This window comes from Manacus vitellinus, unplaced genomic scaffold, assembly GCF_001715985.3.
Source record: "Manacus vitellinus isolate BGI_N305 unplaced genomic scaffold, ASM171598v3 scaffold_3_pilon, whole genome shotgun sequence".
Taxonomy (NCBI): Eukaryota; Metazoa; Chordata; class Aves; order Passeriformes; family Pipridae; genus Manacus; species Manacus vitellinus.
The window spans coordinates 13,854,590-13,881,347 of NW_021940535.1; the positions used below are offsets into that span (position 1 = coordinate 13,854,590).

A 26,758-nucleotide genomic window follows, 5' to 3' on the forward strand; every position below is an offset into this window, starting at 1 on the left:
TGTGGAGGACTAATAACAGATTTGATTTGCTTCTGGTCTTCTGTCATATGGTCACCATTTTCCTTTCAGCTGCTCTACTTGACTGAGGCCCCAAATCCCTGCTGTATGTTTTTAAAGTATATCAGATTCATATGACTTTAACTTGATACCCTGTCTTGGTTTTCATTCTCTCTCAACTTCTCAGTTGTCTAAGTGGAGTTATTCGGGCATATGTAATAAAAGTTCCCTGTAATTTTAACAGAAAAATTACAGAACTGCATGTGCAAGTGAACATTGTATACAGATTTAGACAACTGCCACATAAAGACAAGGAGGCCTCTGGTTGAGGAAGATGATGCATTTAAGCAATGCATTTTGGAGCCAAGGCAGCTTTTTACTTAGTAAAGTCAGAGATTCTGAGATACTTACTGCTTGAGGGTTTACTATTTGAACAGAAGCAAAACATAAGTCCATTCAGTTTCCCTACAGTAAAACTTAAAGAAAAACAAGGAGTTTTAGTAAAATCTGACATGTGCACAAACACACACATAACCCTTTGAGAAATTAATCCATATACCACTTCAGCTGTTGCACTTACAGGAACTTAAAATGTCACTTTATGCAGCACAGGCAGTCCAAGGGAATCACCTGTCCTGTCCTTCCCCTTCCTTTTGAGGGAGAACAGAAAGGGGGATGTTATGCACCATATCACAAACTGCTAGCTGGAATTGGGAGTGGCTGGATGACAGCTGGGAGAAGACAGGCATATCGAACACATGTCCAATCTTTGTTCTGCTCTTGCTCCTTTCTGTGAGGTAGACTTGAAATATCCGGTGATGGAAAAGTTGTTTGCAGAACAAAACCTTGTAACATTGTACTCTTGAACGATAATCTAGATTTTCTGACATTATGCTGTTGAGAAAAGTAGTGTATGTAGTTAAGGGCAAGACTTCAGTACAGAACTTTCTCGTGTTGAAGTGTTGTACTCATTCATTTGGATTTTTGAAAACAAAAAACAATACAGCTGGCTTCTGCTCCCCTGTAAGAAAATGCATGTCCATGGAAGATGCTAATTCTGTGTGCTACTTCCCTCTACTGGATGGAATGGAAACAGTTACAGCTGATGAATGAATCCAGCTTTCTAGGCTAACATCTTGGTGTAAGACTTTCATTGTGATTTGACTGTAGGGTTTGTAAATGCTTTGTGAATAGAATGGGATATTAGTGGTTACCCACAGTTCACTGTGGCATTCAAATGATGGGCATGCTAAGGTTCCAGTCTCTTCCAGCTCGAGCATCTTGAAGCATCACTAGCATGGAAACACCATCATAGCAAAGGTTTTTTGCTTTGCTGTTGGGAGTGGCAGGGGGGCAGTTTTGCCTAATATTGTTGCTGCCCTGGACATAAGGGATTTGCATATTTTGAAAACATAGAGGATGGTTTTCTGCATGCATGATTTTGTTTTCTCTTTATTGGGGAGTGGGAGTGCTGGTGCTGTGGTTCTCCAGTGTATTGATTATTGAATGACCCACTTAAGAGAATGTGGTGTTTGTTTATGCAGGAAAAGTCTTCACCTGAAACTTGCCTTAGATGGCATCTCCAATCTGCAAGTGTTGGCAGATGGCTTCCGCTCTTAAGAGGAGCTGTTGTGGACACTCTTCCTACTATTGTATTGCAAAGAAAACAAGGATACTTCCATCTTACTGTTAGGGTATGATTTGGAGTTTACTGGGAAGGATAGCTCTTCCTCTGTGGAGGAACTATTGTGAGGTCTTTGCCTATTGCTACTGCCTCTAACCATCTCCTTTATAGTTGAGCTTTTGGATTTTTTTACATTCTGGTTCTGTTTTCTTTTTAATTCTTCATTAAATAATGACACAGATTTCTTTTTTTCTCCTTAAAGGTACTGCATTTCTACTGTGATACCTGTTCTGTCCCCATATGTCGTGAATGTACCATGGGACGACATGTGGGTCACAGCTTTATCTACCTCCAAGATGCCCTACAGGATTCCAGGACTCTCACCATTCAGCTCCTGGCAGATGCTCAGCAAGGACGACAGGCTATTCAAGTAAGATACTCCCAACTTGAGTACTTTATTTCCCCCTCCTTCTCCCCCCTCCCCCCCAGCTTGTCTGTTACAGGGCAAGGTGTCAAGGCAAAAAGCTCTCTGCTTCTGCTGTCAGTCTTCTCACCCCTTCTGTTTTCTCAGATCTCTGACAGAAGTGGTGGTGGAGCTGAAAATAAAGTGCTGTTATGAGTTTTGCATTCTTGCAGCATAATCCTGTCATGTAAATCACAATATATATGAAGCTCTGTACAAATGCACTTGGGTGTGAAGCATTATGAAGAAAGCTCTGGTCTTGTGTAGCGGTGCCAAACCTGGTTTTGTTTTTATCACAAAGACTTCTTTTTAGCATCTTTCCTGCCTGTACAGCATCTAGCACTTTAACTACCTTTGACTAGTTATGTCTTAAGTGTTGCCACCAAATACAAAATACTAATCAGCTGTTGGAATTAGTGTGAAATTTCTAACCTGCATGTGCAGAGACCACCTAGAGCTATCTCTGTTCAAGGATTATTCTGCACACACAGATGTATAGTATGCCTGTTATTCTATTCTACCTCAGCTATGTTTAATAATGCAAATATAAATATCTGGAATGAGGGTAGTATAGTGCTTCAAACTAGAAAAGGAATTTACACAGGGAATTGAACTGCAGTGGCATGTAGATACTTTTGCTGAGTAATACCTAGCAGTAACTACTATGATACTAGCAGTAATTTTATTTGTTTAGGTAGACTTTGGATCTGGAAAGCATAGTGGGAAACTTCACTCCGTATCTACTGCCTTGTAGATTTGTGAATCTCATGTTCTAAACTTGAGCTGGATATAACAAAACTCAACAGTTTTATGTGCTTTAACTAATAAGATTTTTTTGAGTAAACGTTTGTAGAATGTCATGGATAGGAAGTAGACTAACTTTCTGGCACATGCACAGTATAAACAATAATTAAAATAAACCAAAGCTCACTGTCCACCCATCACTGCTTTCTACTAGATGAGGGAAGTAAACTTGTTCCATGGGACAGGAGCAGCTAACCCTTTGCTCATTAATCTTTACCTCTGTGGAATGAAGTAATACTTGATGGTATAGATAGTAAACAGTTGTTGGTGTCTCCGTTTAGCTTGCAATGTTAACTTGTTACAACAGAACAGTAAACACCAAGTTTTTGCAGGTGGGTGGTTAATTTAAAACTCTACCTTAAAGCAGAGTCCTGCAAAACTTAATTTCTTCCAAGATTTGTTTTAATCTGAATCATAAGGCTCACCAGCAGTATCCATACTGTCCCCAAAATATCCCACATGTCCCCAAAATGAGCAAGAAGAAAGGGATTATGCTAGTTTAAAGATCATCAGAGTTCAGTGCAGTGGTGCAGTGTTCTGAATTTCTCCAGGCTGTCCTAGACAAGGGCTTGTCTGTTAGTAATTAAATTATTGCTTTTGACCTCCAGGGCTCTTAATCATCTAACAGGTGAGGCTAAATCACTGAAGAAGGGTCTGTGCCTTGGAGTAAAAATGAGCAGGGATAGCATTGAGTACCACTCTGCTAGTATTGCATGAATGCTCCTGTGCCTGGTTTCCTTCCTACTGGGTTTACTTTGTGAGGTCCTTCCCCATTTTCTTCTGGCTTTTATGGTGGAGGCTCCTGCCATTGTGGTGAGCTGATTATTGCATTGATGGGGCAGGTAAAAGGTGATGGTACTGGTTATGTTCATGTAACTGGAACAAGCAGTTCTGCTGAATTTAAGTTTGTACAGTTTCGCCCTGGTCTCACTACACAGCCCATCCAGGTGAAGAGGCTATCTTGGAAGTGTTAAATGGGCATCTTGTAAAGATCTGTAAAATGAACCATGCTTTCAAGAGCTGAGTTATTTTATTGGTTTAGTGGTCTTTTTAATCTGGATCACTGTAAAGAAGAAGGGTAGTCAGCAAACAGATTATAAATTTGAGGGGGTGGTAATCTGTATGTGCATATGCAGGAATGGGAAGATTGTTCAGTTCTAGACAGCTACTGCTGAAGCAACATCAGCAGCAACTAAAAGAGCACGTGACTTAAAATCAAAGGTGCCCAATTCAAAGGGTTGATGCAATGAAACTGCATCAAGTTTACATAAAGCAGAACTTTCCTTGTTGGGACAACAGGACTGTGAAGCTATAAGTTTATCCTAAGGAGGAAGACAGCATGTCAACATGAATTTGAAACAAACTCTAAAGTTAACTAGACTCTAAATTAAAAGAAATTGGCTTGTGTGGTTTTCTTAAAGTATGGAAATAGTCAACAGAGAATTAAATGCCAGTACAAGCTGTAATATGAGGAACATATTACTTTAGAGCTCCTCTCAGACTGGAGCTCTAAGAGGCTTGAAAAGTAATATGTTGTAGTAACACTTCTTAGTTTGACTGATTCCTAATGCTGTACTAGAAACTCTTAATAGGCTCTGAAAGTGATAGCTCCCCTGACATGAGATGTTGAGGATGGATGAGGAGGGATAGTTGAGAGTAAAGGGGAAAAGGTGGAATTTGAAGGGCGTTGCAGGAGAGAGGAAATCAAGCCATGAGTCAACTGGCTGGAGAGTATCTGGTTAACCAAAGTTGAAGGCTTTTAGGAAGAAATGTTTATTTAAACTCTTCCTGTGGCTTTGGAGGAAAGATTGTTTTTCAGACTTAAAAAATTTGCTGTGAGTTGGGATACATTTCAGCCTCTTGATCCACTGAAGCCTGATGTAGTCTGTCACTCCAGAAAAGTCCAAACCTCACTTTTCAAAGGAGTCGAAGTCCTCTGTAAGAAATAGCAAGCCTTGATAGCGAGTGGCTTGCTCTTTTTTTTTTTTCTCAGTGAAATTCTGTAGCAATGGAAAACTTTCTCTGCTTTCCTGTGCCACGATGGTCAGAATCATGCATTTCTAAACCTGTCCCTAACACAAGAATTTGTGGTTGTGTGCCTGTGTGGTGAGCTGATCCAGCTGAATGGGTAACCTTTCCATGGGATTAATTTTTGGCTGGGTCAGCCCCCTGGTTGTAGTGCTACAAGGACTGGTGATGGTGCCAGGGAATGAAGCAGAAACACCCAACTCAGTTGCTTGTAGGACCTCTTTCTTATCTCAGTGGAAAGCTATCCTCCTTGCTGGGATACTTTTCCAGCCTTTTCAGAGACTCAGATGGATTCATAGGATGATATGAAAGCCAAAGCTGACACTGGATTAATGAGGTGGGAGGAATCAGGACTGCTTGCTGCCTTTCTATGCGGGGAGCATGTCCTGCTGCCTTGTTTTACCTCGTGAAAGTGCACACTTAGCTGTCTTCTTTCAGATTTTTTTCCAAGGACTAGGTCACAAACTGAACGTAAATCTGTTATGATGAAAGATAGATGGCTTCTTCAAAATGTCACGTTCTTAAAATACATCTATACGTGTGTAACTGTATATATGTATGTATGTATGCGTGTAATCTAATGCACTTGCCTAACAGTAAAGCACTGAGTGCTCACTCCCATTTAGGGTTAATTTTCCAGGTGAACATATTACAATAAGATTTGATTTATTCATCTCAGTTGTCTTAAAAGTGGTTTTGTTGGAAAACAAACAAATTCCTCTATAGCTGAGCCTATAATTGGTTTTGCTGGGATGTTTGACAGTGCAAGCTTCTCACTGACCAGTGAGACTGGTCATGTGCAGAACATAGTGGGAGCTACTCTCTTATCTACCGTCATGAAAAGCTTAGGAGCGGGTGGTAAGGCAGGTCAGACATTAAGGCAATGCCTCTTCCCTCCCAAATTGTGGAGGAGGTGGTATGAAGTAGATTAGCGCCTTTATGGGGGGCGAGGGGATACTGTAAGAAACTCAGCCAGCCACAAGAGGAAGCTGATCTGTTGCCTTGAGCCTCTGCCCTTCAGTGGAAGCTTCCCTGTGGGTTGCCATATGGATCTGTGCTGCTGGGAGGTCGATACCTGAGAAGGATGGCACCGCTGTGCTGCAAGGGATCGGTTTTGGGTTGTCACTTTGAGTTAGCTCAGGCCCCCTTGTGTGTGGCTTTGAAGTCAGGTTTGCGGGTTTGAGAATCTGAAATGAAACTTTGTAAACAAAATGGAGTCAATTGTGCTTTTCTAAATCTGGGATTTTTATCAATAGAGGCTGAATTTCTTCATACTTCTAGTTATTGTTTTGTGTTGTATTTCAGTGGGTTCCTTAGTGCAGCATATGAGCAGATGATTATTGGGGAAGATGAATTTGATGTGTTTCGCTGTCCGAACTATTGTTCTGCCTAGAACTGTAGGCAAAAAGTCTGTTCTTGCCATACAAACCAAAATGATTGTTTAGTGGTATCTGACATGAGGTCACCTGGCCTCTAGCCCTCCCTCCATCAAAGCTTCTTTTAAAATTGTCTTTGTTGGGAACTTTCAGAATGGTTTAGTGTTTTATGCTTATTAGGCTGAAACATGTAAATTGGTCCAGCTACTGTGATTTGTGCTATATCTGCACCAGTATTACTGCAGATGCACTGCTGAGCTTGTTAATACTAGTGTCTTTACTGTAACTATACTCTGTAGGATCTTCCAGTTAATTTTTCTAGTATAAGAACATTAGGAAATTTATATCCAATTCTTGATGCTGAAGGAAGACTGCTGTTATGTCCTGGTTTTATCCTGCTCTGAAACAGTGATAAGTAACTGGAAACTTAGTGAAACAAGCCCATTGTATCTTTTTGTTACCATAAGGAACTGAAAACAAACCATTTATGGCTGGAACACCTTCCATTTGGTGGAAGAGGGATAACTTGAGACATACCAAAAGGTTTCCTTGAGTGGTTTGGTTTTTTGTTTTGTTTTTTCTTTTTATTATTATTTAATGTGCTTTTAAAAGCCGGAGAGGAGTTTGTTAATGAATAGGCATCTCTGCTTTTTCCCCCCCTTAAGCAGGGATAACTTAGTCTTAAATTCCTTGAAGTGTAAATCCTCCCTAGTGATGTAGGGAAGTGTATAGTTAAGATTCTTTAGCCAATACCTGTGGTCCATTCACCCCTGAAATATTGAAGAATTCCTCAGAAGAAAACAAAATTTGCTTTTAAGTTTGAATTTTTTCTCCAGTGTTTGCACCTTCGTTGGAAAACTTAAAATAGGAGACTTAAATATAGGAATTAATGCCTGAGAAATTATGCATCCATCTCTTCTTCAGATGGGTGGAATAAAAAATCCTAGGGACCTTTTCAAAAATGTTCACACAAGCCAACATGGCAATACAGTTACTATAAAGCAGCCTTTACATATCTCATGGTGCTGGTACAGTGGCATGTTGTGCTGCAGTTTGTTCAATTGGATAATTTTCAGAACTGAATTGATGTAATCTATCATGGCTCAGCATCTGGATTAAGAGGCTCTGCTGTTTCAGAGACCTAAGTTAACCTCTTCAAATAACTCTGTGCTGTGTGGATGTAACTGTGGACGTACTGATTTAGTTTGAGTATTGGACAGTGGAAACCATGAAGTGAGAGCATCAGCACCCTTAAAGTCACTCTGTTCTTGTTTGTAGTCTGTCAGAACACAAGCTTTGTAGTAGTTTTTTCTTTCTCCTGAAGTGTTATATGTTTCCGATCGTAATTTTTAATTTAAAGAACCAGTAGCGAAAACTTGGAGCAGCGATATTTCTAGAACACTAAATATTCCATGGGAATGTTTAAGTTAACATGAAATTGTAGGAAGTTTTTTGTAACTTGAGGGTCCATTTCCTAATGTCCAACAGCAGACAGGAAGTGTGAAAACTGACTGAAACTGCCATTCTACAGAATGGCAAATCCTGATTTGGGCCCCTCTGGCCAGCCCAGACAGACATCCAGAAGTGCAGCCAAGTTCTACAATGCTACTTTACTTCTTCTGACTCTTGCAGTTGGTTTATTCATAGATTTGTGTTGTAGCATCAGTAGCTGTGTCAGAGTCACTGTAGTAAGATCATTACTACTTTTTCTCTCAGGCAATAAAGTGTAGATGAAGGGGATCTCACGGAGGTGCCCACCTAAAGGGAGCTTGCAAAGGATGCCTGGGTTCCAATACAACTTTGCCCTTCACTTGTTACTCAAAACTGAAATGTGCTGGTAGCAATAGCTAGTAATGGATGTCCACACTGCTTTCCTTCATGAGAACAGTTTTGTCTGCTCCACTGGAAGCTCCATGTGCAAAGTTTCCTTGTGTTGTGGCCCTCTGGAACCATATCACCTGCATAAGCACTGTTGCTACTTAAATTTTACTCTGAGGAATTAGAAGTACCATTTTCAACCCTAAGGTTTACAAGATACATTGCAAAGTGTTCTACTTGTTTTTAACAAACACAAGGCACTGGTGACATCTCTAATAAAATGAGGGGTGGTATTGGCTGTCTTTGGAACCCTGAGAAACCACAAGTGAATAGGCACAGCTGCAAATAGGCGATTTACTGTATTGGCCAACAGCAATAAACAAGGCAGTTGTTCTCCATCTCAGATTCAATAACTCAGCACAATTCTTGACTTAAACACAGACCTTGCTTTCTATCTCCCAAACATGTGAACTGGTTGACCATCTTATTCACTAGCGCTGGAAAAATCATGACATACCATGAGGAGAGTGCATCATAAAAGCAGTTTTTCTTTACAAGAAGTTATTAAAAAGATTCTGTGGTGTTTGACCAGAACAAGAAACACTGTTGCTTAGCATGTTTCCTAAAAAGTTGACCTCTCTGAGACAAGTTCCACACAGGAAATGCCTGTAGAACAGCAGGAGTGAGTTTTCGTGGCGGAACTCTGACATCTTACAGGAATCAAAGTGAACAAGGGATTTCCATGTAAAGTAGGCTCCCAAAAGTTATACTTAATGCTCTTTGTTTTTGCTTCAAATATAGATAACTTGTCTATTGCTATTCCCCCCCCCCCATACCTCTGCATATTTGGTCAACTGGTCATCCTCCTAGGCTGTTCTAGCCTAAATGAGCAGAGTCCAGAATCATCTGAATTTTACCAAAGCTTTACTAATATCCTGGACAATATTAGAGCTTTAGTGTTTTGGGCATCTCTCACTGATCTGAGCTGTTGATACTTGGGCAAGTAAAAATAAATTCAGATGATGACATAAATTGTTGATGGACAACCTTGTGCTATTGAGTTTAGCTACTTGCCCTACCCATAACTGGTTCCTAAAGTTGAAAGATTGCAGCATCCATGGGGAATTGCTACCTCTCCTGCTATGGTGGAGTTCTTGAAAGGTGGACTCTGGTTTTAGTGGAGAATCACAAGGGAATTTGGGATTGCTCTTGTCTGTAAGGTATGAAGGAAGCATATACACAGATCATGGTTCTAATGGGTACTGCTATACACAAAGCACAAATAAGTAACCCAGACTTTCATGCTTTCACAGACATCCTTGTTAGAACTGGAATATGACTGGATAGCACAACACTTCTCAGGGAGATGCATCTTTCTCTTTGTAAGAGAATGAGGGGATTTTGCCCTACTTGATGGGAATCCAGGTCTGTTTTGGAAGAAATGCATACCTTTTCCCTGCAGTAGAAGCAGGTTCTGTATTTGAATGGCAAAGCAGAGGTGACAGAGGCACAGTATTCTTACATGTGGACTCTTCCAGCTAGGCCTGAGGTTTACTGGCTCTTACGAAACCTTAATCTGGGGCCATTTCTGCCTTCATTTGCTAAATGTGTAATGAGATTTTAATTTTTTGTCAACTTTAAATGTTAAGTCAAATTTGCCTGCCAGAAACTGTGAGAAGGCAGGTTGAAGTCTACCCCCGGTTATGAAATGGACTAGTTCCTCAGATGTGTAAGAAAAACATAAGATTTACCTGCTTTTTTTATTTGATTTTATGCCTCTTTCTGTAATATTCTATGAAACTGCGAGTAGTTTGGGAAGGATTTTTTGAGGAAACCGTTCTTAATTTGAGAGGAGAAGAGAGATGTATTCCTTTCCAGGTGCATTATGCATATTTGCAAAATACTACTACAGAATGTTTTTCAAATACTAGTATTGCGAGGTTACACTAGAAAGAATTTGGTCTCTGAGTTGTAAACAACTGTATGACTGCTCTTTAATGATAACTGTCTGATTTTTCTTTTAAAATTGATTAACTTCACGTTCTGTTGGGGGTATTTCAGATGCATAGACAACATAGACTGTTCCCTACAGTGTAATTTGTTACTGGAAGCAGACCCATCACACAGTGAGAGTCTGAACTGTTTGGAGGGAGTAGACAAACCGGGTTTTCTATATGTAGTAAAACATTAGTATGAATTTCTGTGCCAGTCTCTTGTTTACCATACTAGCTGCTTGCTGGAATTGCACAGGGAATTTAGTCCTAGGGTGTTGATGCATGATACATTGAAGGTGTAAACTCCATGTAATAGATGTATTTAAAAACTAATGTCAGTCTTTAGGCTCCAGTGTATGAAACAGATGAAGGCCTGATAAGAAAGTAAGAGTTGTCACTTTATGCCTTCCCTTGAAGGTGTAGTGAAATGTAAGCAGCAGTCCTCTGATGCATTTTTAATTGGTTTGGTCGAGCCTTAAGTGTGTTTGTCTTTTTTTTTTCTCCACAGCTGAGTATTGAACAGGCCCAGGCTGTGGCGGAGCAGGTTGAGATGAAAGCGAAGGTGGTACAGTCTGAAGTCAAAGTCGTGACTACTAGACATAAGAAGGCCTTGGAAGAGCGGGAGTGTGAGCTGCTCTGGAAGGTATGCACCCTTACATTTGTGGTTTGTACTGCTGACAAGTGCCTTTTCAAACTGAAAAAGTACTTAAACTAGTATATGGTCAGAATCTGATATCCAAGGAAAACTGGATCGAAACACTACAATTTACCATGAATTATTTTTTCTGTAGGTAGCAGGGTGCTGGGTTCTGGCCCTGGTTGATATTGTGCTGGAGGTTTTTGTAGGGGCTGCTGTATCCTCAGAGCAGCCCCACACATGAGGTGGGCACTCCCCCTGCTGGCTCACCAGCTGGCCAGGGAGGAGATCCCCTTTAAACACCATGTTTAAAGAAACTCTTCAAAACATCTTTAATATGTTGCTGTAGAATTAGGTATATAGTGTTTGGGTTTTCCAGTCCACTTCTCATAAAGGACAGGAGCAAAGCTGTGTATGTTGCCCTTTTTTAAAAAAAAGAGTAGTAGAAATTCTGTGAGACTAACTTTCATTGTGCCCATAACTACAAACCTTTACTCTTAATCAAGGTAGCGTCTTCCCTCTGATTATTTTTTTTTAAACTAGCATAACAAAAGAATACTTTCCAGCAAGAGTATCTGCACAATGCCAAGCTCATGGCCTAATTTCAGCCATGATGCATGTGTGGTATTTTGAGAGGAGGAAAGGAAGTAACAGCCAAGTTCCTTATTCTGGAAAGGTAACTTAGTGGTCGTGGCTCTTCTCTGCTTGTTTAGCACAGATTAGCTTGGATAGGCCCTGTGGGTCCCACTTGCAGAATTGAACAGAAACACTCTGCTGTAGGATTAGGTCTCTTAGATAAGTGAGTCAAGCTGACTTGTCCTGTGACCACATGATTGCTAGGACTATTAAAGGGGAGCAAAAAAACGTGTGGTCAAGATGGGAGAGGTTTATGAGTAAACTGAGAATGCTCCTATAATAGGCAGTCACACCAGATAGTGTGGCTGGAAACCAGGTGCTGCGTGGCTGCTGCCTGTACTAGCGGGGCCAGGCAGGACGGCTTGTACATGTCCTTGATGAGGCACATGCTGCCCAGAAGCAGTGTCATCCTGCTAAAGCATTTCTGCCCTCTTCTCCATCAACATTAACTGAAACAGTAATTTTCTGGTTTAATATCTCTTGTCAGCAAAATGGCTAATCTGGTAAGGATTTATGGTGTGGAACTGCTCTAGCTACAGTGAGACTAATCCCCTACAGGAGAAGTTTTGTTTTTCTGCAGTTCTTCTTATAAGTGTCAGTGGCAAGATTAAAAATACACTTTATAGAGTTACTGTACTTCTAATGCTGCTTTTTCTGAGGTTTTGTATTGAGGGAGACAAGTTCACTTTCCACTATTAACCTTCTCCAAGAAGCTTGGCAGCTTTCTCTTTTGAGGTATTCCTAGTATAGGAGGAGTAAGAGCTGCCCCTAAGCTATTTTTATCCCAAGAGGTTGTATAAATGCACTTCATTGTAATATCTGCACTGATAGCAAGTTTTCTTCAAGTTATAAAACATTATTTTAAGATGGAAACTTGGTGGTGATGGTAAATGATTCTAGCAAAACAAGCTATCCAAGCCCTTGTATCAAGTGTGTTAATGAACAATTTCGGATACCAAAGCTGATTCTAAGGATTGAGCTGAGACCTAAGATTAGTAATTTGTCTTGCAAATCTGTTGGAGGAAGGCTCTCTAATTTTTTTTTTTTAAATAGTTTGGTAAAACCTGCATGCCTGAGCTTTAAATGAAATAGTATGCTTGTACATATGTTATCTAGACAGTGCATAGCCAAGGAGTCTTCAGACATTGAGTCTTCCTTCATTAAAATACATTTCAGGTATTGTTCTGCAGCCAAGTAGGTATTCAGACATCAGGAAATGTATTTTTGCAACAAAAAAGCAAATACATTTCATTAGTTTCACAAAGCAGGTGTCTCTGCCAGATGGTCCAAAGTGGTTTTTCACAAGTAAAGATAAACAGAGGCTTATATAAAGGAGTTACAAGCCAATCGTTTTTGCACAAACTTCAGTCCCCCAAACAGGGACTGGCAGCAACCTTCTGTGTCATTTGAAGTGACATTTACAAAGCATCCTGTTGTAGAGCATGAGCTCAGTATGACTGCCAGTATTTACAAGAAAATATTAAAATATTAGGACCCTGAAAATCCCTGGAGATAAATGTCTGGTATTGCTAGTCGGATGAAAACATTGCTGGCAGGCAGGGGAATGACAGGAGCCCACATGTGTTAGCTGATGCCGACTCTGAGCCTCAACTCTGTGTGATAATAGTCCACTTTCTGAGGTTGGTCTCAATTCTGGTTAGCGAAGCCTCAGCCTCTGCTCCTTCTTGAGAGCCTGTGGTAACCTCTGTTCTCCCTGGGGGCTAAATGAGATGTGCTTTCAGTTGATCTGTCAAATACCTTGCAACTAGAAAACAGAATAGCATTTGAGGAAGCAAATATTTATTAGTAAGCAAGTGACTCTCCCTTTCAACTGGCACTCTGCAGCAGATCTGCAGGATAAGAATGTATGGTTTTGCGTGGAGAGTAGGAAATAGTAATAATCCTGAATTTGGATAATTAATTACTTTTCCTCATTTCTACTTGTCTACATTGTGGCTTTTGGAGGTTTGTTCTGCAGCGGTGTCAACGTGATCTAACACCTGGTCAGCTGTTTTTATGTAGAAGGGTGACACTAGGTAATGTCTGTGGTGTGGGCTGTCTTTCCTAATGTAAATGTGCTTTTCTCTCTCCCTTGTCCCCTGCAAGGTGGAAAAGATTCGTCAAGTCAAGGCTAAGTCACTCTACTTGCAAGTTGAAAAGTTACGTCAGAACCTAAACAAGCTGGATAACACCATTAGTGCTGTTCAGCAGGTCCTGGAGGAGGGTCGTACCATGGATATTCTTCTGGCTCGGGACCGCATGCTGGCTCAGGTGCAGGAGCTGAAGAATGTGAGAGGCCTTCTCCAGCCACAGGAAGACGACAGGATCATGTTCACTCCCCCTGACCAGGCATTGTATATGGCCATTAAATCAATGGGCTTTGTCAGCAGTGGGGCTTTTGCTCCTCTGACCAAAGCCACTGGGGAAGGTCTCAAGCGTGCGCTGCAGGGCAAAGTGGCCTCTTTCACCGTGATCGGCTACGACCACGATGGTGAGCCTCGCCTTTCAGGAGGCGACATGATCTCTGCAGTGGTGATGGGCCCAGATGGAAACCTTTTCGGGGCAGATGTCAGCGATCAGCAAAATGGGACCTACCTGGTCAGCTACCGTCCACAGCTCGAGGGAGAGCACCTGGTGTCCGTGATGATGTGCAACCAACACATTGAGAACAGCCCCTTCAAAGTGGTGGTGAAGTCTGGGCGCAGCTACATAGGCATTGGGCTGCCGGGGCTCTCCTTTGGCAGCGAGGGAGACAGCGACGGCAAGCTTTGCCGCCCCTGGGGGGTCAGCGTCGACAAAGAAGGCTACATCATTGTTGCCGACCGCAGTAATAACCGCATCCAGGTGTTCAAGCCGTGTGGGACCTTCCATCACAAGTTTGGCACGCTGGGCTGCCGGCCAGGACAGTTCGATCGCCCTGCCGGCGTGGCCTGCGACGTTTCGCGTAGGATCGTTGTGGCTGACAAGGACAATCATCGCATCCAGATCTTCACATTTGAGGGGCAGTTCATTCTGAAGTTTGGGGAGAAAGGAACGAAGAACGGGCAATTCAATTACCCGTGGGATGTGGCCGTCAACGCAGAGGGCAAGATTCTGGTCTCTGACACGAGGAACCATCGCGTTCAGCTGTTTGGGCCCGACGGCGTGTTCCTTAACAAGTATGGCTTCGAAGGGGCACTCTGGAAGCACTTTGATTCCCCCAGAGGTGTGACTTTCAATCACGAGGGCCACTTGGTAGTGACAGACTTCAACAACCATCGCCTTCTGGTCATCCATCCAGATTGCCAGTCAGCACGCTTTCTGGGCTCGGAGGGCACCGGGAATGGCCAGTTCCTGCGCCCGCAGGGAGTGGCGGTGGATCAAGAAGGGCGCATCATCGTGGCCGACTCCAGAAACCACCGGGTGCAGATATTCGAGTCAAATGGTAGCTTTTTATGCAAGTTTGGCACTCAGGGAAGCGGCTTTGGTCAGATGGACCGTCCTTCAGGTATAGCTGTCACCCCTGATGGCATGATTGTTGTGGTCGACTTTGGAAACAATCGAATTCTCGTCTTCTAATCTGTGTTTGAATTAGGAAGAAACTGTCTCAGGGAAATTCTTCTAAGAGAAAATGAAAAATACAACGTTAATTCAAACCTACCTCATCTTTAATTTTTTTACAGATGAATGTACTTATCTTTTCTGCAGGGAGTGAGCCTGTAAAAATGAATTCTATCTACCTCATCGTCCTCCTTTCCCTCCCCAGTTTCTCGCCCTCTCCCCATCCCCACACACTCATAGTTCAGAACATTTTACCTCTTTTCCCCCCAATGGGGTTTCATGCACAAACAAGTGTTGCTGTGCACATTAGGTGGTTTGTGTGGTGAGTTCTGTTAGACTAAGCCAAAAAAGGCGCTATGTAAGTTTTTAAGTGGAGAAAATGGTAGTAGGTGTTTGTAGAGAATTTGTTTTTCTTGACCATACTACAGTTCTGTGGGTGGGGATATGGGAGGGCGGAACTTTTGTTTTGTTGGGTTTTTTTTTTTTTTTTGAATTGCTGCTGCAGCAGAGAACTTTTTCCTGTTCTCCTTTTTATACCTCAGTGTGTTTGATTTACTGGTGAGCACAGCATCTTGTTCCCAGATGACTTTGAACGTTTTGTGAAAGTGAGCGCGATTCACTCGCCGGGAAGAGCAAGTTTGCATCTTTTTGGCATTTCTGTATATTTTTTTCTGAAAGACAGTAATATAACAGCACAAAGTGAAGCTGATGAAAATGCACAAAAATTCTTTAAGTTTAAACCAAATTGTTCATTTTAGTGACTTAGTGCTGTTGTTGTAAAGGTTAGATAAAAAGCAAGGCTTCCTTTAATGTATTCTGTCATTGAGTATTTCTTTTTATTCCTTTTCACCTGAAAGCTAAATTAGTTTTAAAAAAGTTAGTGTTTCTTATCAGTGCACCTAATCTGGGTAACAAGAGGTTACAAGGAGCATTGAAACAGGGAAAATCAAAACCCTTTTGATTTACTTTCTTTGAAATTACTAGCTTTTTTTACCCCTCCCCATAGAGAGAGACTTTAAGGGAAATAACATTTGAATTTGTTAGAACAGAAGTGGTACCTTTTTCCAAAAGTAAGAAATAAGCACAGCTTTGGAGATTCAGGGTGTGTTTTGGAGAAGTCAGCTGATCGAGGTTTTTTGTTGTTGTTGTTTAAAGAGGATTGCAATAACTCTATCAGTGACAAAAATATATATATTTTTTTTTTTTTATTCTGGCTTCCCCAAAGAGCTGGACTGAAGAATTTAGGAATGTCTACTGTAGCTTTTAGGGTGGGCCTGTAGCTCCCTGCTACAGGATTTCTTGCTACAGATCCAAGTGAAGAGTTATCAGTACCAGCGTAAGGGCAAACTGCATCAAGATGAAACTTTGCTGCTTTTTTCCCAGGGCAGTACCAAAGAATTCTGTGTAAAATCCACGTATATGATCCTTAAAAGCTTGGAGGCATGGAAAGTTTGCCCTTTTGGGGATGTAAAAACGCGTTTTGTGAAAAGCAGAAACCTTTGGGGAAGATAGAGATCTCTTCAGCAAAATGTGACTTTGAGTCCCTGGAAGGATTTGGTTTTATTCTTCAATTTCTTGCATTCCAGTTTAGCTGTTAATGCAGATACGACCTCTACAGATGTGTAGCTTCACCTTCTGTTGTTGGCAAACAAGAATCATTAAAGTAGGGAACAGAGGGCTCTTCTTTCTCTCTGCAGTGGAAAAACTCTTGTATCAGTACTCTTTAAGGCTTGGAAATGCCACAGGATTCACCTTACTGTTTGCAAGAGATCTCTGAAACATAAACATGGTCATTGTCAAAAAGTCTGAAGAGCCTTAACCATCCTCCAAGGAAAGGGTTCATCTCTGCCAGCCACCCTGCACAAAAGTGACCTGAGATTGAAAGGCTCTTTACAAGTTTGTGAGAATCACAAGGTGCACTTTCCTTCTTGCTGCTTTTCCCTCCAAGGAGCATTAACTTTCTGGGTTTTGTAGAAATACTGATGACGTGTGCAGACAGATATAGCTGCCACTTTAGAGGAGGTTTAAACTAAAGGACCAGAAGGAGACAAAGATTAATGAGATGGCAAAACCTTTCTAAAGAAGGGTGAGGAAAAACACCTAAATTAAATGAGATAAAACAACTGTGCTGCCTTTCAGCCAAAGCCTCAGGGAAACAAACTCTTCAAAGCAGTGTGTTTCAGTTAGGCTTAATCTTAGGATGGCATGGTTTAAAAACAGTCTTTAAAGGATGATGTTTTTTGTGGATGTCTGTCATTAAATTTCTGTGGCCACTCAAAATATGTGTATGAGAGAAAGCTAGTTTACCATCAACTTCTGCAAGTTCTGCTTGTGAACATGCCTCCCTTCCTGGGGGTGGCCTACAGCTGTGACAGATGTCCATGTTTGTCTTGTATTATTCAGCCCAAGAATTCAGCAACATGGGCTTTGAAAACTAATACCCTTCAAGATCTAAATACCAAAGAAAACTGGTTAAAAAAGCTTTAATGTATAGTTTGCAGTGTCCTCACATTTATCCTATCATGTCTTAATGAAAATGCCAGGTCTCTTAATACTTTGACCAGAGTGGCTGACAGTGTTGGAGTGTCCTAGAAATGCTCTTGTGCTTTAATGACTGTCAGGTTCACCCTTTTCTGGGGCTAGAAGGGAGTTGTTTTTCCAGACATTAAAAAAAGAAGTGTGCAGTCAGGATTGTGTTGGACTGGAGGAACCCTTTGCCCCTCTCCAGCCTGCACAGCGTAGAAGGTGTCAGACACTTAAGTTGCCCTTTGCTGATTTGTATGGAGCCATCGCACAAACCCCCAGTCCAGGTCAGGCAGGAAGAGAAGTGACTTGAACTCTTTATAAGTTGCTGTCTATTTAACTCAGTGGGATTTGCTTGCAAACTGAACCTCAAGTGTTTGACCTCATGTATTGAGGAGCTTTTTCGTTTTAAAAACACTACTATTTAGCTACCCAAAAAGAATTTCTTATCTTTGTCATAGATAGTGCTAAGCACACTTGGTCTCATTGAAAAGTGGTAGTGTAGCTTATAAAATGGAGTGGTTTATATGCAATGAAAAGAAGTAGTGCTAATATACAATGCCAACATCAGCTGCCCCATAGGGGCCTTTAAAAAGTAATGGACTTAAATGAGATTCAAATCTTGCTGTGCTTTTCCATGCATGTTCTCAGGTTAATGCCCAAGTATCATAACATACATGCAGAAAGGAAAAGCAAGGCTTGGAAACTGGATTGCAAACCAAATAAGCATTCAGAGTAACCTTCTTAGCTAGGGGAAATAGCCTGGAGAAAGGTTGAAGTGAGCATGTGCCTCTGCGTTGGGGAACAGCAAATGTGGGTGACAAAACTGTCTGCTAGAACTCCCAAAGGATTTTCACTATGCCAGGTTAAACCAGTGGCTCTAGGTAAACCTTTTGTTTGACAAAATGTTGTCAGCAGTCAGTATGGCTGGTTTGGGTGTTCAGCCTAGGAGCAATCTTGTCCTTTCTCAGAATTATTTAAGCAGGAACTTCAGTAGCAAACTGAAGCCGATTCAGTACTCGATAACACAGGTCCTTCAGATAACTCACTCCTTTTTATTTAGTACCTTTTAAATATAACTTATTTAAGGAAGCCCATAAACCTTAAACGTTTAAAGAAAGCAAGGGAAGGAAGGCAGTACCTGAAAACTAATATGTGTTGGGGCCAGACATAATCAAGGTGGGAGAAAGAACGAGGCACTTGGATGTGGCATTCCCTTGGAATTGCAGGAAAGTGGGCCCAGTCTGTTTATGTTACAGTTAAACCAAAATTAATTTCTGAAGAGAGAAGGTTTATAGGCTCATCTTGCCATAACTTTGATCATAAGATTTCATTGTTCAGTTCTAGGTTAAAAAAATACTGTGCCAAAGTTTTGTTTATTTTTTAAAGGAGTGTAAGCCAAATGGTGCCAAAAGGTAATAGGGTATTTAAAAGTAGATATATTTAACAAACAGTTTGGAACTGTATAAAAAAGGAACACTGGTACTTGAGTTAGACAAATATTGTACCTTTGGTCTTTGAGTCCTTGGGAGTTTGAAACCCAGTTTGCTGTGGTACAAAATGCACAACTAGAGATGCCACTATCTTTTGTTTGAAGTTCTACCTCACTTAGCAGAAGTAAATCATCTACCTCAATTTAGCATCTGACAGGTTTGAGTTGATAATCTGCCTGGGGGAAGGATTCATCCTGCCTATTGGAAAAGCATTTTAATTAAAATGGAGATGCTAAGTGTGTACTATGTGGTGACTGCTTGCTTTTGTGTTTGCTTTTGTTTTTGCTGCCTGCCTATGGAGATATTAAGCTGCCCTTGCTAGAGAATCTGTAAATAAAACCAAATGTTCAGGCAAACTGGACTGAGACCCGAAACACTTCCAAGTTTGTTCTGGTTTCACTATGAGGCATGGAAGCGTAAACTTTTGTTCAGTATTATGACACTACTAGCTGACATGACATACTTCATGTTCATTTGCAGTGTTCCTATGCCCGTAAGACCTTTAGGTCTTCTCTCTACAAGAGAAAAACTTTAGCATGCCTACCGATGTGTCCTGCTTGGAAAGACTGGTGTTACGATTGCTGTAAACACAATGCTATACCAAATGCTTGAAGGGAATAAGATCCTGATTTTTTTTTTTTTTAATTGACTTTGGTGATTGTATTAGCTTTCTTGACTCAATGGGATTTTTTCCACCATGACAAAGCAACCAAGTTCCTATTCCAGGAGGGCAGTTTTAAGTTCAAACATACTCAGGAGAGGCAGTTTAAAACCACTGTCTTGGGGGTTTATGCAACTTTAGTAGTGATGTGGAACATACCCTGTGTTTTACCTGTGGAGTAGAGTTGCAGAAGTACATTTTCAGACTACTCAACTGAGGGGGGGGGGAATCCTTTTTCCTCCCCAGTTCATATTAAGGGGTGGCTAAGTGGGCACAGGGTACCCTAATAACAATAGGCTGTGCTAGGTTTGGTAAATGTTGTGGTGGAAAATATACATTGATGTCTCTAAGTGATCTTACGGGTTAACGAGCCAGACTGGCATCTTTTTCCATCATTGTTCAACCAGTAATGGTTCTAAAAATGCTTTGTGTACCTGCATGGTCTTAGACCTTCTATTAATGATTGTATCAACTTACAAACTCAGGTAGATAATTTGTTAAGCTCTTTTTGTAGAGCCTTACTGACTGAATGTTAAGTGTCTGTGTACTGATGTAGTTAAGTAACTTCCTTTTGAACTACCAGACTAGTTAAAAAAAAAGTCCTTTTATAGGTTTGTAGAGTACTTTTCAGACAATGTAGTAGTTTTTCCTTCAGAGGGAGAGATGTCTGTTTCTGGGTTTTGTTTTTAGGTTTTTTTTCCTAATATGACTAAGAAGTTTTTAACTAGTTTGTAAGGTTTGCGTAGTCACCTGAGTTGGTGGGGGTTTCTTATGTATGTGACTCTTGTTTGTACTGTGCATTACCTGTCATGCACTGCTTGGTTCCTGCACAGTTTGTTGCAGTAGTGAGGGTGTCGAACACACGCCTGTGATTTAACTCAAATAGAAATTGGAAGCCTTGAACAAAGTAAAGCTCATCCATGTGAAAACAATGTAAAACGTGCATTTTTCTCCCCTTATTTAATTGACTGTAGATGTATGGCCCCATCTTACAAAATTTTCCCTGCTTATTTATAAGAAGCATTGCCTTGGTGCAGGATTGCATTGGAATCCGGGATGATTTCGTCAGTCCTTGGACGCTGGATGTCTTGAGTTGATTTGGTTTTGTAGTTTCCTCCTTTGTTGCAGTTGGATTTTTTTCTGCCTTAGTAGATTAATCATGCTGCTCTCCTAATAATAAAATATCTCAGGAGAACAGACAGTGCTCTGCTTTTAATGACCTTCTCAGAGCTTTTGTATCTAATTGAAAATGAGACAGGCTGTGGCAAGAACTGCTATGCTGCAAACAAGCATCACATTTCCACTTGGACAAAAAGTGACATAATTTTTAGTTGACAGATGTTGAGTATTGCAGAAAAGAAAGCATGACAGGTTATGTGCAAACTTTTATGTAGAATAAGTGAGCAAAACTGTTAGAACCCTTGTGTTAATGGAGGTTTCTGAATGTATCTTTGTGGTCCATAGGGAAGGCTGAAGGATGTAGCAAGGAGACAATGTATCAGCTACTGGCAGCCTTAAAACAAAGTCAGTGTCTCTCTGGACTTTAAAATGTTCCTATGCAGTTTATTTTATTTTTGTTTAATCAAATAAATGTGAGGGGTTTTTTCCATGGCAAATCTGTGTATGTGTGTTTCAGTATTACCCAGATAAAGCCTTCTCTTCTGTCAGAATGCAAAAAAGAAAAGCCTCTGCCTAAATTTGAACCTGGCTATCTCCAGATAGTGACTGCTGAAAACTTTAACCAGAAGCATCTGCTTTGAAAGGGGAGAGGAGGAAAAATACTGAAGTGGGGTTACAAAAAAAAAAAAAAAAAAGTGGTGATAAAGTGTTAAAAACTCTTAGTTGTCTGTGCTATTAGAAAAAAATCGTCACTGTCATGACTGGAGAAAAGAGTTCTGATAGTGAACTCACTGCCTGTAACTCCATGCATTTTTCACAGTATTTTGCCAGAAGGTTCCTCGTTTAACTTTGTTAGGTCCATTTCTAGGCTTCCATTTCTTCACCTTTGCAACTGTGAAGGAATGCTGCTTCTGAGCGGCAGTGTAAATAAAGCAAAGCCCCCCCAACATTCAATAGGTGTTTCTAGCACCTTGCAGGGCAGACTGCCATCACAAATTGGGTAAGGGGAAAAGGTGCCCTTTTCCTTTACTGCTTTGGAAAATGTTTTAAGAAGAAATAGTGAGCAGAGGAAGATGCTCTTCAAGTAAAGTTTGAGAATTAAGGCCACTGCTTGAATTCCCAGCATGGGCAGTAGTGGAGGTGGGTTCCAGGCTCTGAAAGTGCTGACTGCTTTAGTTCTTCAAAGCTGAGGTGCTTTCTGGCCCTGAACAACTGTAGGACTCTCAGCACTATGCTGGGCTCCATCAAAATCCTTGACCAGACCATTGCTTGCTCTTCCTGCTGGAGCAGCTGGCAACACGTCAGCAGTACAGAGAACACTTCAATTTGAAGGGAGGGAGGGAGAGGGAAGGACCTGTGAAGAAGAGGACAAAGGGCTGCCCAGGTGAGTTTGTCCAGCTTCATGTATTACTCTGTATTCCCTTGGCTCCTCTGTGCTCTCTCCCTGAAAACAGCTGGAACCTAGAAGCTCAATTGAACACTAATGGCTCTGGGTGCTGCTAAACAAGTGCTGTCCAGTTCTTGCACCAGAGCCATGGGCTCAGCTAAAGGTTCTGACAAGGAAGTGGACAGCAATGCCCATGGCCCTGGTGCAAGAACTGTGCTGAGGCAGCAACAAGGCTTTTGGTGCTTGGTGGGGGGAAAGGGAATGCAACCCCTTTCTCTTTCTGTGGGAATGTGAGCCAGTGCATGGCCACAGGGTAATGGGAGGAGAGGGGGAGAAAGGGACAGGCAGCCTTCCCTTTAAGAAGTAGCCCAAACCAAAATTATATGCACTGATGAGTTTACTAACTTAACACACAGCTGAGCCTGTGCTGCTCCTGTTCTCCCCTGCTGCTATCACAGGCTAGCTTGCAGTTTTACTTGACCTTCACTTCTTTACTACCAGAGCCTAAAAGAAACAGAGGGAAGAGAAAGTGGACTGTGGCTCTATGGCAGTGCCAGAGAAGAAGCCAAGTCCTTGACTGCTCCCTCCTGAGCTGTGTTTTTACACTTATTTTTTTCCTCTCTGTTAATAGTAAAACTGAAAGCTGAAAGCCATCATCTCCACTCATCCATCCCTGCCTTCGAGTCGCAACGCGGGGGTGGGGAGGAGAGAAAAGTGCGGAGCTGCTGTGGTGACTGCAGCTGCCCTAGGGCAGAGGAGCAGGCAGTAGAGGGGAGAGCTGGGGTTGAAAAGGCTGTGGCTTGCATATGCAAAATACGGCTGTAGTAAGATGCAGTGTTATCTGTGTTATCTGTGTTATGTTATCTGTGTTATCAGTGTTATCTGGGGAACAACTGCATCCTTCGCAACTGCATCCTTCACCGAGCCCGGAAGGGGGGGCAGGGGGGGAGCGCTGGATGGCTCCTGCCCGAGCTGGCCACTGCTGGAGCAAGGCATGAGCATCTTTTGCATGTGAATGCCCTGCATTCCTGGGGGGCGGGGAAGGGCAGGGAAGAATATTCTCTATTCAGGGCCTGGGACCACACAAGGAGCATCTTTAACCTTTTTTGTATTTCGTCAGTCAATCTACTTTGACTTGAGCGATTTCTACCTATTTTTTACTGATTTTTTTTTAACTGCTACTATTTCTAAACTGCTTGGCCCTAGCTGAGGACAGGGTGTGTGCCACCTCCTGTAGTGATAGAAAAGTTACTGAAAGAGGCAGCTACTTCATCGTTGCTCTCAAAGGTATGAAAAACAGGGAAGCCAGTTATCTAACAGGAGGGCTAGTAGCAGGTCCCAAGCTTGCTGATGTACTGCTTCCTGCAGGAGACACATCTGTGCTCATTCCACAACTTGCACATTGCTCAATACTCACTGTTCTGCTTCTGTCAGTTGTGGCTTGTTTCTTCAAGGACACAAACCCAAGACTACTCTGCTGCACACATCTGCACTGCCTCATGCTCAAGACTGAGCGCAGAACTTGCAGGCCTCACATCCCAGGTGCTGCTTGGAAAAGTGATTTTCTTGGTGGTGGCTGGAGGCAAAGTACAGTGCCAGCAGCACCAGGAGATAAAGTGTTAGCTCAGCTCTATCTAGGAGATTATCAGGGCAAAGGCTCAAATAGCTGGAACAGCACAAAACAGCCCAGGAGGGAATGTGAGGAGAGGTGCTGGGCTCCATGCTGGGCACCAATTATCTTATGCCCCCATTAAGTCCCAAGGCAGGATGGCTCACTGCTTTGCCTATGCTTGCAATGAGTAACCAGAGTCCTTGAGTATCTTACAAACTCTTGGTTTGAGTAAAAGGCAGATTTTTTTTTTCCTGAGAGGTATTCCTCTACAGTGGAAGCTGCATTTGAAAAAAAAACCCACCACAGCAAACCCAACCAGAAACCAAAATACCTTTTCCTTACAGCCCAAGCACTTTTCCACTATACCTGCACCATTACATCTTTCTTTTGGGCAAAGAAAACCAGGGAGAAGAAAACCAACCAAAAGAAAAAGCCAACAGGCCCCTATCCAGCTAAAGTGCTACTGTTGCCCAGCACTGATAAATGCTTTGCAGGTGCTGATCCATTATTTCGGCAAACAGCCTTTTAGCTCTTGCCCCCTGTGTTGCTACAGAGACAGGAGGAGCAGTCAGAGTCCCTCCAGTGTGAGAGGGAAGCACCGTTGAAGGGGCATTCACCTAACAGCACAGCCCCCCACCCAGGACACCCCCATCACACCAGTACACTCTCCCTCAGGCAGCTTCAGCAATGGCAGGGCCCCAACTCCCAGCTGCTGCAGGGTAGAGGAGTGTAGCTACATCGAGTTGGGCAAAGGCCTCTTTAAGGAATAATATCATGGCTTGTAGATGTTAAAACACAGCAGCCAACACAACAGTTCAACTGGTCTTTCAAGAACTTTAGTTCAAGTAAATGATTTTCTCCTTCCAGTCACTTCCCTCCCCCCATTCTCTTCAAAAAGAGCTGAATTACACACTTGGTTAACCAATTCTTCTTGGTAAGTAAAGTGCCACTCCCATTCAAAGCAGATACCCATCTCTCATTGTTCATGAAATAACCTTTAAAAACAAGTGGTTTTGGTTATATGTTTTATTAAAAATTTACATAAACACACTCCAGCAATTGGGGTATTCAGGTGTCCTAGGTTAAAAAAATATACAAAATCCCAAGCCCTCATGGGCACAGCAGCAGCAAGTTGAAGAACAACCTCACTTCCTTTGAACAGTAGTGAAAGCTGGCATCTGAATGGGCTGGATTGAGTGGACTGGCTGGAAAACAGGCTTTTTCCGCATGTCAGAGAGTGTTTTCACGGAAGGGAGCAGCTGGTTCCTCTTGATGATCTGCAGTGCCAGCTGTGTGTTACCTACAAGACAAATTTGATTTAAAAAAACAAAATACCATTTTATGAGTTATGAATTGCTGTTCTAGGGACAGAGCTGAGGAGCCAGCCCTGAGCCCAGCCCACAGACTCCAGCAGTCTTCCTAGTCAGTGAAACGCTGACATGGACATGAAAAGCATTAGAAAACTTGAAAAAAAATATGAAAAGCATTAGTTAACTTGAAAAAAATACTTCTGCTTGAGTCTACCTATTCTTAGCTGAAGACATCAGTTGTTTACCTCAGAGCTGGAAGATGCCAGAGCACCTTCTACATTCCTGAAGGGCACCTCTTCCCTCTCCCAGCTGTGTTGTTAGACTCTAGATCTCGCACAAAATGCCCTCACATTGTGACATTGCAGACAGTAATGAAAATGTTGAGAGTGTATATAAAACATTTTTAAAACAAATCTCATTTTCAACTATGCATGGCCCATCAAATAAACACCAACATAAATGGAAAACCTATTCTTTGTTAAAAATTAAACCTGTACAATTTAGGAGAAAAGATGCTGAGTTCTGAAGGAATATTTCTTCCTCTTACAAATACTTTTCTTTCACTGAAGTTTTAGTTTCAGAAGACATTGTTGTCATTTATAGAACAAAAAATGTCTTCAGTCTTTTTTTGTTATATACTTAAAAGGGGGTGGGAGATGTAAATCCCACTTTCTACTCTCTTCTGCTCCATACATCTTTTTGCAGAAAGGTTTCCAAAATTCCAACTTAGAAATATCTTTGTAAGAACAGCTTTGCAGAAGTCTCAATTCTGAATGCAAATACTCGAGTCCTCTGTCTGCCTGCAATGCAAGACAACTGAAGGAGAACAGAACATTTCACAACACTTGGATATCAAGTCCCAAGGGGCACAGATCTGCAACCATGACAGCTTCAATCAGCAGCTGCACCAGTCTGCTCACACTGCAGAATTCAGATGCAACCTTTCCAGTTTCCCATTATGTAGAGTTTTTCCCCCCATACAAACACAGTGAACCTTCAAAAGGAAGCATTTTGGAAGAGTGAGTTGTCAATATTACAAGCTTTGCTGCTATACTTGCTACACAGGCCTTGACACGGCTTCTTTGGGAAACTGGATTGTGGTTGTCTTTTAAATGGAAAGCCTTTCAAATCCTCTTTATAGTATATACCTCATCAAGGGTTTTAATAGGCTATCCAATTCTACACAAAGCATAGAAGACTTCAGGCAATGAATGTGGAGTATGTAAGAACGGGACAGCAATAAACTGTGGAAAGGAAGGTGTGGATACATGGATCCATAGCAGTCTAAAATGGAGGCGGGGCCTAAAGGGTATAATTCAAAACACTGGCACATTTCTCTGTAGAGTAGGAATAATGACTACTGCCCTCTTCCCTTTGTATCCAAAATTTAGGTTGACAGAACATTTCCAGACTTACCATTCTGTAATTCCAGATATACAGCCAGCAGGATAGCTTCTGGAGGGATCTCTTTGGGGTGGATCAGTGAAGCAGCCTTATTGAAAAAGAAGAGGGTGGGGAGAAAAAGTGCTTAAGAGAAAGATCCAGCACAAAGAAAGTGTCCCTTGACAAGATTGCTACCACCATCTTAGGTAACAAAACCAAGGAAAATAATTCATTAACTAAAATCACATTTTTTCAAACTAATACACTCTATCAGGTTGAAGCATGCAAGGAGAGACCACAAGATTATCTGCACAGCAAGACTGTTTCACACTAATTAGCAAGACCATCTGCTG

At 41.7% G+C, this 26,758-nt stretch overlaps 2 protein-coding genes across 2 annotated transcripts in view; one reads left to right on the top strand and one right to left on the bottom strand.

Moving 5' to 3' along the window:
- Positions 1-1,889: 1,889 nt before the first annotated feature.
- Positions 1,890-15,009, top strand: TRIM71 (tripartite motif containing 71). Its single transcript, XM_018075228.3, has 3 exons — positions 1,890-2,051; positions 10,613-10,747; positions 13,484-15,009. The coding sequence occupies exons 1-3, from the start codon at positions 1,938-1,940 to the stop codon at positions 14,933-14,935; spliced, it is 1,701 nt and encodes a 566-aa protein (XP_017930717.1). The 5' UTR covers positions 1,890-1,937; the 3' UTR covers positions 14,936-15,009.
- Positions 15,010-24,721: 9,712 nt separating this feature from the next.
- The window catches only part of CNOT10 (CCR4-NOT transcription complex subunit 10), a 66,189-nt gene continuing 64,152 nt past the window's right edge, over positions 24,722-26,758 (bottom strand). The window contains exons 20-21 of the mRNA XM_029961760.1: positions 26,439-26,514; positions 24,722-25,012 (exon numbers count right to left, since the gene is read on the bottom strand). Coding sequence (XP_029817620.1) covers positions 24,858-25,012; positions 26,439-26,514 — 231 coding nt within the window. The 3' untranslated portion in view covers positions 24,722-24,857. The remainder of the gene's footprint in view (positions 25,013-26,438; positions 26,515-26,758) is intronic.